This window comes from Durio zibethinus, chromosome 5, assembly GCF_047325235.1.
Source record: "Durio zibethinus cultivar Kanyao isolate XHJ-2024 chromosome 5, ASM4732523v1, whole genome shotgun sequence".
In the NCBI taxonomy this organism is placed as follows: domain Eukaryota; kingdom Viridiplantae; phylum Streptophyta; class Magnoliopsida; order Malvales; family Malvaceae; genus Durio; species Durio zibethinus.
This window is the reverse complement of record NC_143166.1, coordinates 2961102-2977819: the sequence shown is the minus strand read 5'-3', so window position 1 is coordinate 2977819 and position 16718 is coordinate 2961102. Positions and strand designations below refer to the sequence as shown.

At 27.0% G+C, this 16718-nt stretch overlaps 1 protein-coding gene across 1 annotated transcript; it reads right to left on the bottom strand.

The window, feature by feature from the left end:
• Nucleotides 1–1456: 1456 nt before the first annotated feature.
• Nucleotides 1457–4060, bottom strand: LOC111282609 (putative xyloglucan endotransglucosylase/hydrolase protein 28). Its single transcript, XM_022870764.2, has 4 exons — nt 3671–4060; nt 3477–3577; nt 2811–3019; nt 1457–2313 (listed from the first exon to the last, which is right to left on the bottom strand). The coding sequence occupies exons 1-4, from the start codon at nt 3864–3866 to the stop codon at nt 1809–1811; spliced, it is 1011 nt and encodes a 336-aa protein (XP_022726499.1). The 5' UTR covers nt 3867–4060; the 3' UTR covers nt 1457–1808.
• Nucleotides 4061–16718: the final 12658 nt, after the last annotated feature.

The following is a 16718-nucleotide window of genomic DNA, read 5'->3' as shown; positions in this document are numbered from 1 at the left end:
ATTTTGTTTTACTTTGATTATCAAACCTTTTTCTTTTTTACCTTAGCAACTTTTAATTCTCCAACAAAGTAGCCAATCTCAAACAAACATAATAGCTAATGCGTGCCCAAATCTTGTCCTAAAATTGAGTGTTCCAATGTTTGGATTAGACAAAAGATTCCTCAGAATCCATGATATTTTGTCTTGCCTTAACCAATCTTTTCATCTTATAACCACATATATACTAAGTTATGGGTAGGTGAGATAAACTAGTAGAATTTACCACACATGGCAAAATAAATTTTTGCAATTTTTTGATAAAGCAAAAAAAAAAAAAAGAAAAGATGATGATAATATACAGAGAGAGAGAGATTGTAAAAGGAAAAGATGGTAAAATAATTTTATCAATAAATATTTTGGTCAAAATTGGCACAATTCATTTTATTAACCACTAGAAATATGTACACCCACTAAGAGGAATAAAATTAAATTATATGAAAAAAAAAATTTAGAAGAGAAAAACAAGTATGGGTAGTCTTTTTTAAGGATCAAGTGAGTATTTTTTTAGGTAAAAATAGATAATTTAAAAAAAATTATATAAAAACTTGAAAGACATGAATATCCCTTAATTCATGTTGTTTTTTATTTTTAAATAATTTTATTATTTGAGTTTGTGTCACTTAATTGATGAGATCATATTCAATCAATACTATTATATATAATATAGAAGTATTTATGTTTTTTTTTTTAAAGAAAATTTATTAATTTATATGTACTAAAAAAGAATTTGATAAGATTATTGTTAAAAATAAAAATCTTCTTCAATGCTTTAATCTTTTTGAAAGGCATTTATTGGCATTAAAAATAGTCTTCAATACGTTATAATCTTTTTAAAATTTTTGAAAATGTGGTAATCCAAGTTTTGGAGAAGATGAAAATGGCCAGTCAAATCATGATTCATGGACTGCAAATAGCCCCCCTTCACTTTTTCATTTCTTTTGCTATTACCCCATTAATGAAGAGCAATCTTCATTAATATCTTCCCAACCACCCTGATTGCTGGCCTGTGGGATTGGGAACCCCCCACCCCCCCACCCCCTCCCATGCCCCGACTGCCTCCTTCCTCTTCAAATTCAAAGTTGAAACTCAACTTTGAAACTGTGAAGATGATCCATTGATTCCAGCCCCAGAATCACATTTTCACCTTAAAAATTAAGGGTCCTGCCATTTGAAAGACTTTAAGCTCCCCCACCTGTCACGTCTAACCTCCCTTGGATTCCAACAACCCATTGACAAAATGTCCACTGAACATGACTAGTCTGACTTTAGTATATAAACATATATTATATATATGGATATGTATGCATATTATTCTGACAGACATACAGATAACCCCAAACTTTACCCATAAAATACAACAATTTCGGGTGTTAGGATGTTTTGATGAGATATATATATATATATATTTATTTAAAAATGAAGAAAACAAAGAAATTCTATATGGCTAAACAATAGGATAAACTCCATACATGCTAATGTCTTTATTGAACCCATGAGGGTGTGTAGGAAAGTACAGAAAATCATCACCAAATTCAATCTGTAAAACCCAGAGAGACATCAATGATAAAAATGACTTGGAAAACCTAAAAAGGTATGAACTATACACATACCCACATCATGGAACATATAAGAACTCTATCGCCCTTAATAAATATCTGTGCTCTCCCCCACCTCTATACACAAACCTGACCCCCAACTAAATCAAACTGAATGGAAAGGAAATACAATGCCCAACATGTAACAAAATGATTCTAGCAATGTCTCTTTTATTAGATGGAATCAGCTTCGGACCGGATAGCTCGGCTGCGGTGGTGTCGTTTCCCGTGGTGGCGCCTGCCTCCTCCGAATGTGACTGGATCAAACTTTTTTAGCCTTTCGGCTTCTTGGGGATTGATCACACACTCAGGAGGAGGAACTTTGTATCTGGTTTGGTCATAGCAATAGGAGTATGTCATGTGCTTCCTCCTAAAGCTATCCATCTTGATTCTTTGTGATGGAGTGATGTTGGTAGAGAGTTCTTCCAAGCTTTGGGTGGTGTCACACCTCTTTGATGAAAATTCAATGGGATCAACCGCGCAGCCATGAAGGATCAGGTCAGAGAATTTGGCTACATAAGGAGCATATTTGTAATTGACTCTATATTTGCCACCATTAGTAGCCCAACCAGACCCATCCCATATTGTAGCATACAAAGACATTGGCTTAGAGGGGAAATCTCCACCCATAGCTGCATTTCTCTTAAACTCTCTAATGGGGATATTGTCTACATAAAATCTGCAAAGAAAAACACAACCATCATTAACATGAACAGAATCACCAGCACATCACCAGCACAACAGCACCACGTTATAATCATCGCCATAGATGTTGATATTAATTCATAGATTATTGATTAATAGAATCCTGAACTATAATTCTAGCCTAATCTCCTATAGTTTCATCCTTTCAAGCAGACCGCGACAGAACAATTTAGTTATGCTATTAGAAGAATGACTGAATGGATGAAACAAGGGTACCATTATAAGCAAATACAGAGCATATTTTGTACAATATACAAACCTCCCAGAATAAGAAACCCCATCCGACATTCCAATAAAACTATCACATCAGACTCTTCAAAACAGCAAGTTCCACACTTAATCATACAAAATTCATCAGTTAAATATGTTATGGTTAAAGCAGAGAAGAAAACTAAAGGATTGAACGAAAAAAAGGAAACTGAGACGACAATGAATTATAGGAGAGATGGGGGGATAGATTGTGTGGCTTACAAAATCTGAGAATCAGTCCAGAGAACACTGTACTGATGGAAATCATCAGCAGGATCGAACCAAAGATTGTATCTCTCTTCTCTGCCAACACTGGTGCTTCCATTGCCATAAACATTGGTCTGAATCCTCCAATCTTTGCCTCTAATGTTACCCAAGAACTCAAAATCTATTTCATCATGGTTCTTCTGGAATATATCACCGTTTGACATCTGTTTTCACAAAAGAAAATCCATAATAATCGGGGGATTCTCTTCATTTATTTTCGGAAGTTATGCCCGTTTAAATGAAAATCTTTGCAACCAAATATATATGCGAGAAAAATGAGTTTGAAATTAAAATTAAAGCCAAAACTATCAGGTAATTATTTTAATCAGCCCCCCTTTTTTTTTTCTTATAAAGCTTTTTATGGCAAAAATAATGAGAAAACTTAAACAGTTCATAGTCATATCCATCTAGATTTTGATCAGATTATTGAACAAAAACCTGAGATTTTGTGACTTGAAACAAAAATCAAAATCAAAATACGGTCGTCAAGACACTAAAAAACTCCAAGTTGGAGAAAAGTTAAGAAAGCAGAGGCAGACTCATCTGAGTATAAATAGTTTTATCAAAATTTTAAGCTTAAAGCAATGCAATAAAAAAAAAATCTTGAACAGATAAACTCACATAGAATGCAACCACAACTCCAGCAGTGTAATCAGAAGGTAACTTTATTGAAGCACTGAAGTAACCATGCAAGTAAAGGTCTTGTGACACAAATCCAGACCCTGTTTTACACCATCACCAAAGCCAAAAAAAATTTTCCTTTACTAAAATAACAAAGAAAAGAATAACCCAAAAAGCAGCAAAAAGAAACAAACCTGTTCTCTCATTCAAAGACAATTGAACAGCTTTACCATCTCTATGAATAACTAGATTATCATCTCCAAACAACTGAGTATACCCTTCATCAAATGACAGAATTGGAACCCTTTTTTCAGACCCATAAACAACAACAGAAGCCAAAGTCAAAACCAAGAACAAAGAAGAACCCAGATAAGGTAACTGCATAACCATTTTTTCCCTTTTATCTTTTTTTTTTCTTGGTATACGGTTGAATTTTTTTTTTGCTCTTTCAAAATAAGATTAGATTATGTAAAAAAGAGAAGACGAGATTGTTAAGAAAGAAAGAGAAGAAGAAGACGAAGAAAGAAAAGAAATTATCTCTACAGCTATGCTGGCAGGCGATGGAGAGAGCCTAATAGCCTATTGAAAAAAAAAGACAAGAGCAGGTCATTTTATTGGAGAGTGAGAGGGTGTCGAGATGTTCATACGTACGCAAATTTTTTATTCTCTCATTTTCTTTTAATTCTTACATTATATTTTTTTCATCATCATCATGTTTCTTTCCTAATTCCACCATTTTCCATCATATTCTATACTTATTTTATTTTTTAATATTCATTTTTTAAATTTAAATTTTTTTGGTTTGGTGAAAGGAGGTTTGAGGAACTCAAGACACAGAACAGTCATTTGGCTTGAGAAAAAAAAAAACATTTCTTTGTTCTTAATTATTTTTTATTAAATTATAATTAATGTAAATAAAAAATTTGAAATTCTAACTTTAATAATAATTTAAAGGAAAAATAATTAGGTTTGTGTGCTTTAAAGTTGTTTTGGTATTTCTCTTTCTTATTCTATTTGTCATTGTCCACTCAATATCTCTTTCTTAGACCCACTTATCACAATCCTTTACAAAGACTAATTTTATTTTTAATGGTGTATAAAAAATTTCCACTCGCATGCTTTGAAAATGAAGGATGAAATAGTGATTGATTCCAATTTTTATTTGAATCAATTAGCCAAAGAAAAAAAAATTTCTTTGAATTGTTTGAAACAAATAAAAAAGATAAAGTTTCTATGATTGTGCTTAAATCTATTGATATATTTAATTGTAATTGCTAAAATTGTGAGTTGCTTTAGATAAGGAATAAATGCATAATATTTATCTCATAAAAACATAATATTTATTATTTCCATAAATTTTGTTTATACATTTGCACAATATTTACACCAAAATAAAATCAAAACATTCTTTTCAAATGTTTTTTATTTAATAGGTTTCTTGTTTGGATTTTTTTTTTTTGAAACTCCAATTTTCAAAAAGATGAGTTCATTAAAAATATATATAAGGTTCTTGTCATGTGAAGGATTTAAATTAAAATTTTCATAGCATAAATTCCTTAATTGTGAGTTTCAAATTTTTAATTAATCCTCATGAAAAATTTTCTTCATATATATTGAAATTAGTGTTCAATTTTATCCCAAATATTTTATATGAAGATTACTTTATCCTTAATACTTTATTAAATAAAAAATGCATGGAATTAATGTGAATATTGCATGCCTAAAGAGAAATTAAAACTATATAGGTCTTAAATTAAAAAAAAAAAAAAAAAACTAGATAGGCCTTCATGTGAAAAGAAAACATGCTAACATAAAATTACTACAAAATCATATACAAATCCATTCCAATTTTAAACAAAATTATGACTAGTATATTTCATGTTCATTATTGTACTTATATACTTGCAATGTTATTAAAAAGAATAATGAAAGAACTTTGAATCTTCAACATATTTTCAATGCTCATTATGAGTTCCATTTATTCATATAAATTCAAGAAATCAAAGGGTAGTTGCTAATGGTTACTATTTACTAACAGAGTACAATTTCATTATTGCAAAACTACATTTTTTCAACTCATGAGTTGAAAGACATGTATTTCATTATGAGAAATTATCACACTTGTTGACATTATTAGATTTGACAAGTAAATGAAAAGGTCATACATATGTAATAACTTTTTAATTTCGTCTATGAAATAAAATAATTTTATTATTAATATATAAAAAATAAAACTTTTATCAATGTAGGTAATTTGAGTGATAAAGAACTTAATTTTTTAAAAATAAAATTTTGATTTTGAGTATTATAAATAGAGAAAATAAATTTGAGAAAATTTATTTTTTTATAAAATTTGATCTGATTCAATTTTAGATTAATCAAAGCTTAAAATAATTATCGAACATTGAAAAATTATAGATAAAAAAAATTAATTTTTTTATTTTTATGAGCACGTCTTAAAATACTTCATAGTTTATATTTTATATTATTAACTTAATTATTATAAAAGTGTTTTGATTAAAGATGTGGAATCTGATTCAAAATATTTTTTATTTTTACTTTTTTAAAGTATTAGAAAAAATCAACTTCTTAATTACAATTATGTCACTTTATCCCTCCTCCAAGGCTTCCAAATTAAAAGTCACCCAACAAGCTTGACAATTAAACTTTGAAAGTTTGAAGCTTTAAAGAGGGATAAAGTGCCAAATTTTATAAAATGAAAAAGCAAAGAACAAAAAAAAATGGACAAAGACAAAAGTGGGCAATACCAAAGAAACTTTGTAAATTATTAGGGGTAAAAAAATGATTATCAAGACTTTTTGGGCCAAAAAGAGATTCTACTTTTACTATTTAAGTTAAACTAAGAAAAATAAATCTATCGACAAAAATATAACGGGGCACCTGGCGCTTCCTTGCGTGAGAAACCCCATTCACCGTTACGTTACACATGATTACGAAAGTACCCTTGAACGGCCCATATATTTACTGATTTGCCCCACAACGACTTCCAATGGCGTATTTGCAATCTGAGAGGATAAGAGGAGGGCAATTATGGAACAACAAAACAAGTGATAGGGCCACTGCGCCTAATCTCATAATTCGGCGTGCCAGGCGGCGAAACTTGAACGGCTTAAAATCAGCGAAGAGACACGTAATTCCAATCAAATCAACGGTCAATTTTTTTTTTATGTTTTTTTCAACTTTTTGGCAATAAGAAAACATGAGAGCATTACAGCTGGCACTGGACCGTTTCTTAACAAACGCCCCCACGAGGACACGACTCCAAAATCAAGAGCTAAGCTAATTTTGAAGGCCAATTAAACTTGGACCACCAATAATTAAACCAAAATCGGGGAAAACAATAAAGCTTTCAATTTGCTTGGAAATGAAAATTTTAGGGTTGTTGAATTTATGAAATTCTATAGAAGTAGGATGTTAGGTTTTTTTTTTTTTTTAACTTTTTAATGCTTTAAATTAAAATATTTATAATTTAATATTGAGTTCGATTAATTGGCATTTATAAGCATATTTAAAATTAATCTGTGTTAAAATATTAAATTTTTTGTATCAATAATAAAAATTTTAATTTTAATAATCTTAAATAAAATATTATTTAAAAAATTACTTTTAATATTTCACTTTCATCAAATCCAATAAAAATAATAAATTTATTCTATATATTTTTTTTGGGCAGCAAATTCTATTTGGGTTTTTGGGGTTCATTATAAAAGAGAAGGCAAATTGAAATTATATACTTTTAGTCCATTAAAAATAGCATGTTTCAGACAAAAATTATATTACATTTATAGGTAATTTATCAAAATAAATTATTGATGGTGAAATTCAAATAAATATTATAATCTCTTTTTATATTATAAACTTAAAAATATGTATCACATATAATAATTATATTATAATTAAAATTTAAAATTATATAAAATAAAAAAATTTTATAAGAATGTCATATTTATATATAATTTTTTTATTATTATAAAGCAATTTTAAGATTGTAAAAAAATTTAGAAGCAAGCACCTGGCCGGATGTCCTCGTACTCCACTGTTACAGGATTTTTTGAGCTGACGTGACATCCTGGCCCTTTCCACGTCAGCACAACTAGCCGTTGCCGTATCCAAATGTCTACCATTTTTTCGGTTGGAAATATCTTAATTTTGCTAGAGATTATTAAAAAAACAAAAAAACTTTTCGATTCTAAATTTGACTGCTAAAAATAAAAGAATTAGACCGCAATTAATGGGCGTGCATTTAAACCCGACGTTAACGCCGTTAATCATGGGGTCAATTGACAATGCATCAATAGTCATTTAGTCCCGTGAAAGCCTATTCGCCGGAACTCAAGCCCCTCGTTTAACGTCACTCCAGAACGGCGTCAACTAGCTTTGGTCCCCACTTTTTCACGCCCGTGAATTATTTATTTATAACCATTATTGTGAAGTTGGTAAATTCTGTTCTTTTAAATAAAAAGATAATTTTGGTAAAAAAGTTTTTTTATCGGGAATCGCGTACCTGGAAAGGATTCAACGGCATTTTGCCTAAAAATTTTGTGGGCGCATGTTAGATGTTGGAAGTATTGTTTTGCTAATGTAAACCATTGGTGAATATGCATGGGGAACAATGGGATCACATGTTAGTTTCCATGCCTACGGTGGATACTATTCACGTGAGCTTAAAGTTTTTCATTTTCCAAAATGAAGATATCAAGAATTAGAATCCTTTAGCCAATCACAGCCGTTGATCTTGTCGATTTGGGGGAATGTGAATCATATTTTTGTTGCTTTTTGCTAAGATTTCAATCCAACAACTGAGTTATCATCTCCAAATATGAAGTGGGATTGGGTGGGAAGCAGTAAATTAACACGGGTGGGCAAAAGTTAGAGAAGTTCTCTAGTTTTTGCGTGTTGAAAATACGAAGGCTTGACTTGTCAGAGCTTTAATCTAGTACTTCAGAATGTACACAAGTACTAGCAGAATCACCTGTAGAGGTTTAATTTTTGCCCAAATTTAAGGCAACATTAATAATTTTGACTCATGCCTTACCAACTTTGACAGTCATTCAATTTTTGTTCTTTTTCGACCAGTTTCATTGCCTGTCATTCCTACCATTTATTTTTAAATAAATATTTTAATCTTTATATTAATTAAATTGATTAAGAATATACACAATTAATTATAAAAAATTATTTATAAAATATTATTATTTTAAATCAAAATTAAGAAATACAAAAAAAAATTGTACCATCAACGATAAATGATAAATATAATGGATCACTTATGTGATAAAAAAAATTGAAAGAATGAAAAACCTGAGGGAAGAAAAAAAGGAAGGGCTAAATTGTGTGAGACGGCAATAATTTTGCTTTTTTATATAAAAAATAAATTAATTTAAATTTATTAAAAAAATAAAAAGAGAGAATTTTGAAGAAGATTGAACTCGCGAAGAAGGATGCCCACATGACCGATTCAACGATATCAGTTTGTCGAAATTGCACGTGGAGAATCAAGAGAGGGCCAGTAATAAAGGACAACTGTCGTGGGCATTTTAGTCATAAAAGATTTTAAAGTTATTGCCTGGTGGGACAAGACGTTCAGTTCCTTGCCTCCGCAATTGTCCAAAGAAAAAAACAAATTAGAAAAATAAATAAATAAATAAGGAAAACGCTCTGATTTAGCTCCTGAGGGGATGTTTGCGGTTTGCCTGCCCTCTAAGAAAAGAAAATCGAACTTATTATTTTTGTAAAAAAAGTTCCACCCAGTAGTTATGGAACACGTGTCGTGCGCCTTTTCCCCGCAACTTTTCTGTTTACTGACGCGGAAATCTTTCCATATCTGGTTGGGTTTTAATTTTACCATTCTCACATCAGCAAAATACAATCACGTAAAATTTTCGAATTTAATTTAATTAATTTATATAATCTATATTAACATTGAAAAAAAAAAAAAACTCATTATATATACTTGAAAAATAATCCATCATATATCATATTTAAGTTACAAAAATATATTTTAAATATTAACAAGTGATTGATTCAATCGATTAAAATCGTTATCTTCAATAAAAAAATTTGTGATTTGAGTTCTGTCGATAATCATTTGTTATAATCATTTGTTATGATCATTTTGAATGCATGACTTATAATCACTTATTTTAGACTGTCAGATACGATATATTTTATTATAATCTAGGTAATTGAGCAAAAATAAAAAAAAAATTTGCTTCAAATTAATAATATAAATTAAAATTATTATATTTTATACATTGATGATAAAATTTTTAATCATGTGGATAATTTTTTAAACTTAATTTATAAAGTTTAAAAATTTTATTAATTAAAATGTATTGAACAATTATTCTATCAATCATATTAAAAAATGTCAATTATCTTATAATTTAGGGAAAATGCCTATTTATAAAGTTATCATTTGTAATTGTAAGTAGTCACTCACACAATTGAAAATAACATAATATTGAATAAAATATTTAATATAACTGATTCATATAATTATATTTAAAAAATATTATTTAAAACATTTAAATTTAAATTTTAATATTTATGATTTTTTAATTCTTAAACTATAATTTTTTTTTATAAAATATGGTATAACATTATTGATTTATTTTAGTTATATCGTGAATTTAGAGTTTATTTTTTAAATTGAAATTCAAAATTATGATGTTCTTAAAATTTTGTTACTTTTAACCTTTTACCTCGTCTTTCAAATGACAAAAGCAATGCCATCTAATTTCAGTGGTTCAAAGAAAGACAAAGACTCGTGAACCCTAATTTCGGTCGTCATTCAGTGAATCACTCCGAAGAAATTTCACCTTGCAAGATACAACAAGAAATGATTTTTTTTTTTCAAAGTCACCATTCACGAGATCATATAGAAACTCGAAAGAAAAAAAAAAAAAGCCCATTCAAAGTACCGTGTGATGACCCTACATTTGCCAAGTTGATATCCCATAATGCTAAACGATTTGCTTATAACTAAAGCTACGTAGACGCAATGTTTACATTCTAAATTGGTACTTTTTCTACAATCAACAAGAAATTCAAATAATCAATGAAGACTTTTTATTTTTTGAAAAAAAAAAAAAAAGAATCAATTAAGACTTGGCTCCATTTGTTAATTTGTTTTCTTCTAAGGATAAAAAAAAAATTTTAACTGAACTAATTGATTTAAGTTTAAGGTCACAATTACTAACGAGACACGATACGATACAATATGATAAAAATTAATCGCTTCACATTTAAGTTTGTTATCTTCAAAAGGTAAGTGAATACACATTTATATTTGTTTTTTAATTAAAAAAATTTAAAATTTATTAAATATTATTTTTAAAAATAATTATATAAATTAATTAAATTATATTTTTAATTTATCACATGCTACGAACATTCATTTGTCATCAAAAGAAAGAAAAGAATTGTTTTCGTAAGATATTTTATTTATGTTAATTTATGTATGGTAAAATCAAAATAAGGTATTTATTTTTATTTTAGCATATCAAAATTTTAAAACAAATCCCATTCATTTAAATCTTGCCGGGAATTTTCAATGTGAAAGCGTTGTAGACTTTCTCCATTTCGAGGGATACTTTAATCCAATCATTTGTCTTTTAGTTTTTTTTTTTTTTTTTCAATCCTTTTCGGCGCATTGAAATTAGATGAAAAGTTTTTCTTTCACTGCAAGTTCTGAGGTCATATGTCCCATTGAGCCGTGACACTAATAAAGTGTAGTGGTTAGGCAAATTGTCTCCAACTGTTTTTTTGCCTTCATGTGATTGTAATATAACCAAATGCTTACGTAACAATTTTTTTTTTTCAAAAAAAAAAAGTTTGGGGATTATCGAAATAATATATATTGAATTTACGTATCATTTATTAAAAGATATTATTTATAAGGAATATTAAATTAAAATTTTATAAGTGAAATATTTAATTTTTAGTATAAACAAATAGAAAGAATTGGCACTAAAAAATTTGTAAAAAAACTATATAGAACCAAAACAACTCTAATTAAAAAAATAAATGAAGTATTTTTTTTTTAGACTTGGGAAAAAATGGAAGGCAAAGGCCTGCCTGTTAAACTATTTTCAACTAAATCTACTTTAAAAGCATGTTTAAATTCACAAAACATTTTGAAATGAATTACAATCTAAAATACAATACGATAATATGATACGAATATAAAAATAATATAATTTATAATAATAATAATAAAATAAAATAATTATATTTCATATTTTTTTGTCAACATGAATTGTAATATATAAATTGTGTAAAATTTAATACAAATATATAAATTTTAATATTTTATATGATACGAATACACGAATCATTAAATCTAAAATTTAATCAATTTATTTGTAGATAATAATAAATTCTGCAGATTGTAGCATTGCTAATACTTGATGGAATATTATCATATAATTCATTCAAATATAATAAAAATAAACTTTAAAAAGTATCTTTAGAAGACTTGTTATGAAAATTCATCTTATTATTAAAAACTATCTTAATCTTATTTTGTAGAATATTATTTAAGAAAAAAAAAGGTTAATTTATTAACGAACTTGAAATTTTTAATAAATTATTATAATTTGATAATATAAAAAGAGGTTACAGATGTCGACAAACTTTGCATTCTACGAGGGAAAAAAAATTAAAACAGGGATTCCCTAAGAATATTTTAGTGGATAGCTTTCGGTGTCACTAAAGACTATTTAATTAAGCCAATTAGCATTAATTGTCTGCTAATGTTACCTTTTTTTATTCATTAAAAATTAAAAACACACACTTTGCCAGCTTAAACTTTCACCTAAGATGATTAGGTTAATCAACAATCATTAGCTACTGATATGGTAAAAAAAAAAATCCAATTTCCAACTCAAAGCAACCCTGCCACTGGAAATCAGTCTGTTAGTAATATAAATTTATTATTATTATTAATGTAATGTTTCTAATTGATTCAAATAATTAAAAGCTTTTTGAATTTTATTATTTTATTTAAATAAATTTTTATATTTTTATTGCATCTAATAAAAATTTTTAATTTTTAATTTATGTTTAAATAAATTCTTAACCTTAAATAAAATTTTAACATAAATCAATTTTTTATTTGAAATAACGATTACTTAAATACAAATTAAATAATAAAAGTTTATTTAAGTATAATAAAAATATAAAAAATTATTAAAATAAAAATAAAATAGTCTAAGAAATTTTTTTTTTTATTGTTTTAGTCTTTCTAATTTGTAAGCTTTGAATTTGTATTCTAACCAAAAAAAAATTTATGCCATAAGAGAAGATTATTTTTATTTTATAGTCTAACTGTATATATATATATATATATATATATATATATATATATATATATATAAAATACTACTAGTATTATTTTATTTTATTTTTTTCAAGAAAATGAAATAAAATTTTTAATAAAGATTTTGACAATATTTTCAGCTTTTTCAAATTACACATAAATGATTTATGAATATATATATAATAGTGGGACTCATTTGCATTTTTGTAATTTTTATATTTTTTTAATCTTTGATCAAAATTAAATTATTATTCATTTGAATCAAAATAACATTTTAAATTTAGTAATTTTGATTAAAAAATCTAAAAAAATGTAAGATTTGTGCTAATATAAATATATCTCTTCTTATATATTTTTCCTTAAAAAAATCAAAAGTAAAATGTATTATAGTTAGTCTTCATTTTATAATGATAATTAACCTTAGGTTATGACTTATGCAAGGCTATAATTTTTTAAAAATTAAGGATAACAATAAGAAATATATAGTATATAAATGGAAGTATATTAAAATGTAGAGATTCCAATGAACCTAGCAAAGTGGGGGGAAAAGGAAAACGGTATAATTTCATTTAGAGTGGTGGGGTTCCACATTTGTTCATAACAAGTCATCTAGCCTCCAAATTTTATGAAAATTTGGGTTTTGTTTTTTTTTTTTTTATAATTTTGTAGGTCCTATTTACATCATTTATTCCCGACATGTCAAGCCACATAAGACGATGGAAACTCATATGCTCTCCTTCTCTTTATCTTAATCTCTCCCTCTCACCCATAACACATGCATATGGATGATTTTGATTATTCGATTCTCCATTGCTTTTATATCAAGATTCATATGATCGTCTCATTGTATGTTGAGGTATTTATGGGTTGGGTGGGAATGAGTTTTAATAAAATATACAAAATTTTTATTTTTAATTTTTATATATGCGTGAATTAATTTATATATGTGATTTTGGATTAGATTAGATCATATTCAGATTTTAAATTTTTTGTTTAAGATTCAATCCAAAATTTAAATAGATCTAAAAATTATATTCAAATTCATTTAATAGGTTTTAATTTTTCATCAAACCATTCTCAAAATTTAAACAAACTTTCAAACTGGAACGGATAATTCCATTTTTAAACATGTTTAATTGGACAAATAGCAATTGTTTTAACCAAGCATATCGTATCACATTTGAGGATGAACAATAAAAGGACACACTAGAAAAAGTGGTGCATGAGATTGGCCAAAACATGGTCCCCTATAAAAAGAAGAGAAAAAGAAAAGAGGTGGAGAGTGGGTACCCAATTATCATCGTTGTCATATATTGAGTAATTTGCAGCAAATTCACAAACAAAAAGTATGAGGATTGTCTTGATTTTCTGGCAGGAATTGACAAATGGGGCGGTTTGGGACAATGGGGACTTCAAATTTTGGGATACGACAAGGTTCTTTTGAGAAATTGAGGGCGTTAGATAAATAGACAGATAGTGGTGGATGTAAATGTAAAGGTATGATTTATCAAAAAAAAAAATGTAAAAGTATTGTATTTATAGATATTTTTAAAATTTTGAAAATAAAAAATTTTGAATTTATTTTCAATAATTTTAAAATTTTATTCTAAATATATATATTTTTAATTTTTTTAATCATTCCACTTATAATCACTATTTAATATGCAATTGCAAACTACTCTAAGCCGATATATAGTACCTAGCAGATATTTGTTATTATGATTAATAATAATTCGAATTGAATTAAATTTTGATTTATTTTTTTAATAATGTATAATATAATAAAATTTTAAAATTTGATCAAAATCTAAAATGATTTTTTGTTTAAATTGATTTGATCTTAATCAAATTTTATTAGTTCAATTTAATTTGATGCATCAAATTTTGAAATTTAATTTTTTATTTTTATATATTACTTTAATATAATTTTTAATTTATTTATATAGATTTATAAATGAAATAATTATTTTTATTTATCAAAATTTTAAAATATAAATAAATTTTAATAAAAATATATAATTTAATTCAATTTATTTATTTTTTACTTTTACTTTTTGATCTAAAATTTAATTCAAACATAATATATATTTAATATCTAAATATAATTTTAACCGAATAAAAAAATCAATTAAAATGAATAATACAATTTCAAACTAATTTTAAATTTTTTTCTCACCTCTATTCACTATAATATATGGATATTTTCAAAAAAAACTTTGATCCGCCAATGTATATAGATAACATAGAATATGGAGAGTATGACCACCTTATATAACTGATTCAAAAGGGTCGAATATACGGGAAGTGAACAAATTGGAGGAGAATTGGGGTCCCCCCGCACATCAAATAGTGTTGGAAATAGGAAGAGAGGTTGGCAACTTGATTGATTGTTAGGCTTTGAGAATGGGGCTGAATCAAATGCATTTGATCTGAGTGCGAAAATATGTGATGGGGAGTGTTAGGTATTTGGTCTTATCCCATGATTGCACAGCTCCCCATCATTTGCTTATTCTCTTGTTTCTTTCATCATGCACACCATACTGCATATTCTTCTATATATCCTCATCTTTTATAAAATTCAACAAATAATAATAAAAAAAATTAAAAATTTAATTTAAATTTAAAGCTTAATTTAATTGATTTATGAACTATCGTAAAAAGATAATATTTAGCATATCTGAAATTTAAAATAAAAAATTTCATTACAATTGAGTTGTGATTAATTTGTGTGGAAAAGAGTCTAATTCAATCACAACATGACCAAACAAAACTTAGAATTGATTGATGTGTTATTTGTGCGCAAGAATCTAATTCAATCACAAACTCGTACACATCATCAAAGAGATGGAAAAAAAATGATAAAAAATCAATTGGTCAAATCATCTTGGAATGGCATCGCATGTCCAATGTGGGGCAAAGATGCCAAAAATTTTAAACACGATGATAGAAAATGTATGAATCTAAATTTTGAAGGTATAAATCTTAATATTTTTGGATGGGTATTTTGTGTGTGACATGAATAAGATATTTAGGTATGTTCCAAATCATCTAACCCTTGCTCATTTTTTTCATGAGTTAAGCCCAAAGAGAGGGGCCAAGAATTCAACATAATTCAAAAAATAGACTTGATAATTTAAAATACGATACTTACAAAAATAATATGAATAAAAATATAAAGATAATATAACTTAAAATTTTAAAAAATTATAAATAAATTTAATAAAATCAAAAAATTATATTTTATATTTTTGTATTAATATAAATAATGACACGTGATTTTTATATAAAATACAACATGAATACAATATTTTATATAATTAGATGATGCAAATTGTCAAATCTAGAAAAAATTCAAGAGTTCCATAAATTACATGCCACCAAGGGTTTAATTAATATATTGTTAGGTCAGCTTCACACATAATGGAGATAGGGAATGGGTTGCTAAATGGATGACACCAATTTCTCCCATAATTGAATCTTTTCTTCTAAAACTAGAACATGTCATGATCAAGCAAAAATGAGATATATAATTTCAAAAGAGACATGATTTTCTTTTGCTCTTTATATGGAGATGAAGGAAAATTAAATGGCCAGGTTAGCAATGGACAAAATTGAGTTGGATGATAATTGAGATTTATTTGAAGATATAGCAAGTGATGGTTGACAAAAACTAATCACCCACCTTGAAAAGACTACACAAATCCCATAATTATTTGGTATGGTGGAAAATTTCTGCTTTTTATAAGATTTCTAGATGTCACATGTATTGCTCAAAATATGTAGAATATTGTAAAGGCAAAGAGATCACCATTTGTTGGGGTCACAGGTATGGGTCGTTTACTTGCATGACAAAATGAGGTTCTTAAAATCTAGTTTTTTTTTTTTTAACAAATGAAATT

What these genes read in the sequence shown, in the direction of transcription:
- LOC111282609 (XM_022870764.2), bottom strand. Translation starts at nt 3,866, where the DNA reads ATGGTTATGCAGTTACCTTATCTGGGTTCTTCTTTGTTCTTGGTTTTG. An exon ending in GTCTTTGAATGAGAGAACAG is followed by an intron (nt 3,578 to 3,670) that starts GTTTGTTTCTTT and finishes GGTGTAAAACAG; the next exon opens with GGTCTGGATTTGTGTCACAA. An exon ending in GAGTTGTGGTTGCATTCTAT is followed by an intron (nt 3,020 to 3,476) that starts GTGAGTTTATCT and finishes TTGTGAAAACAG; the next exon opens with ATGTCAAACGGTGATATATT.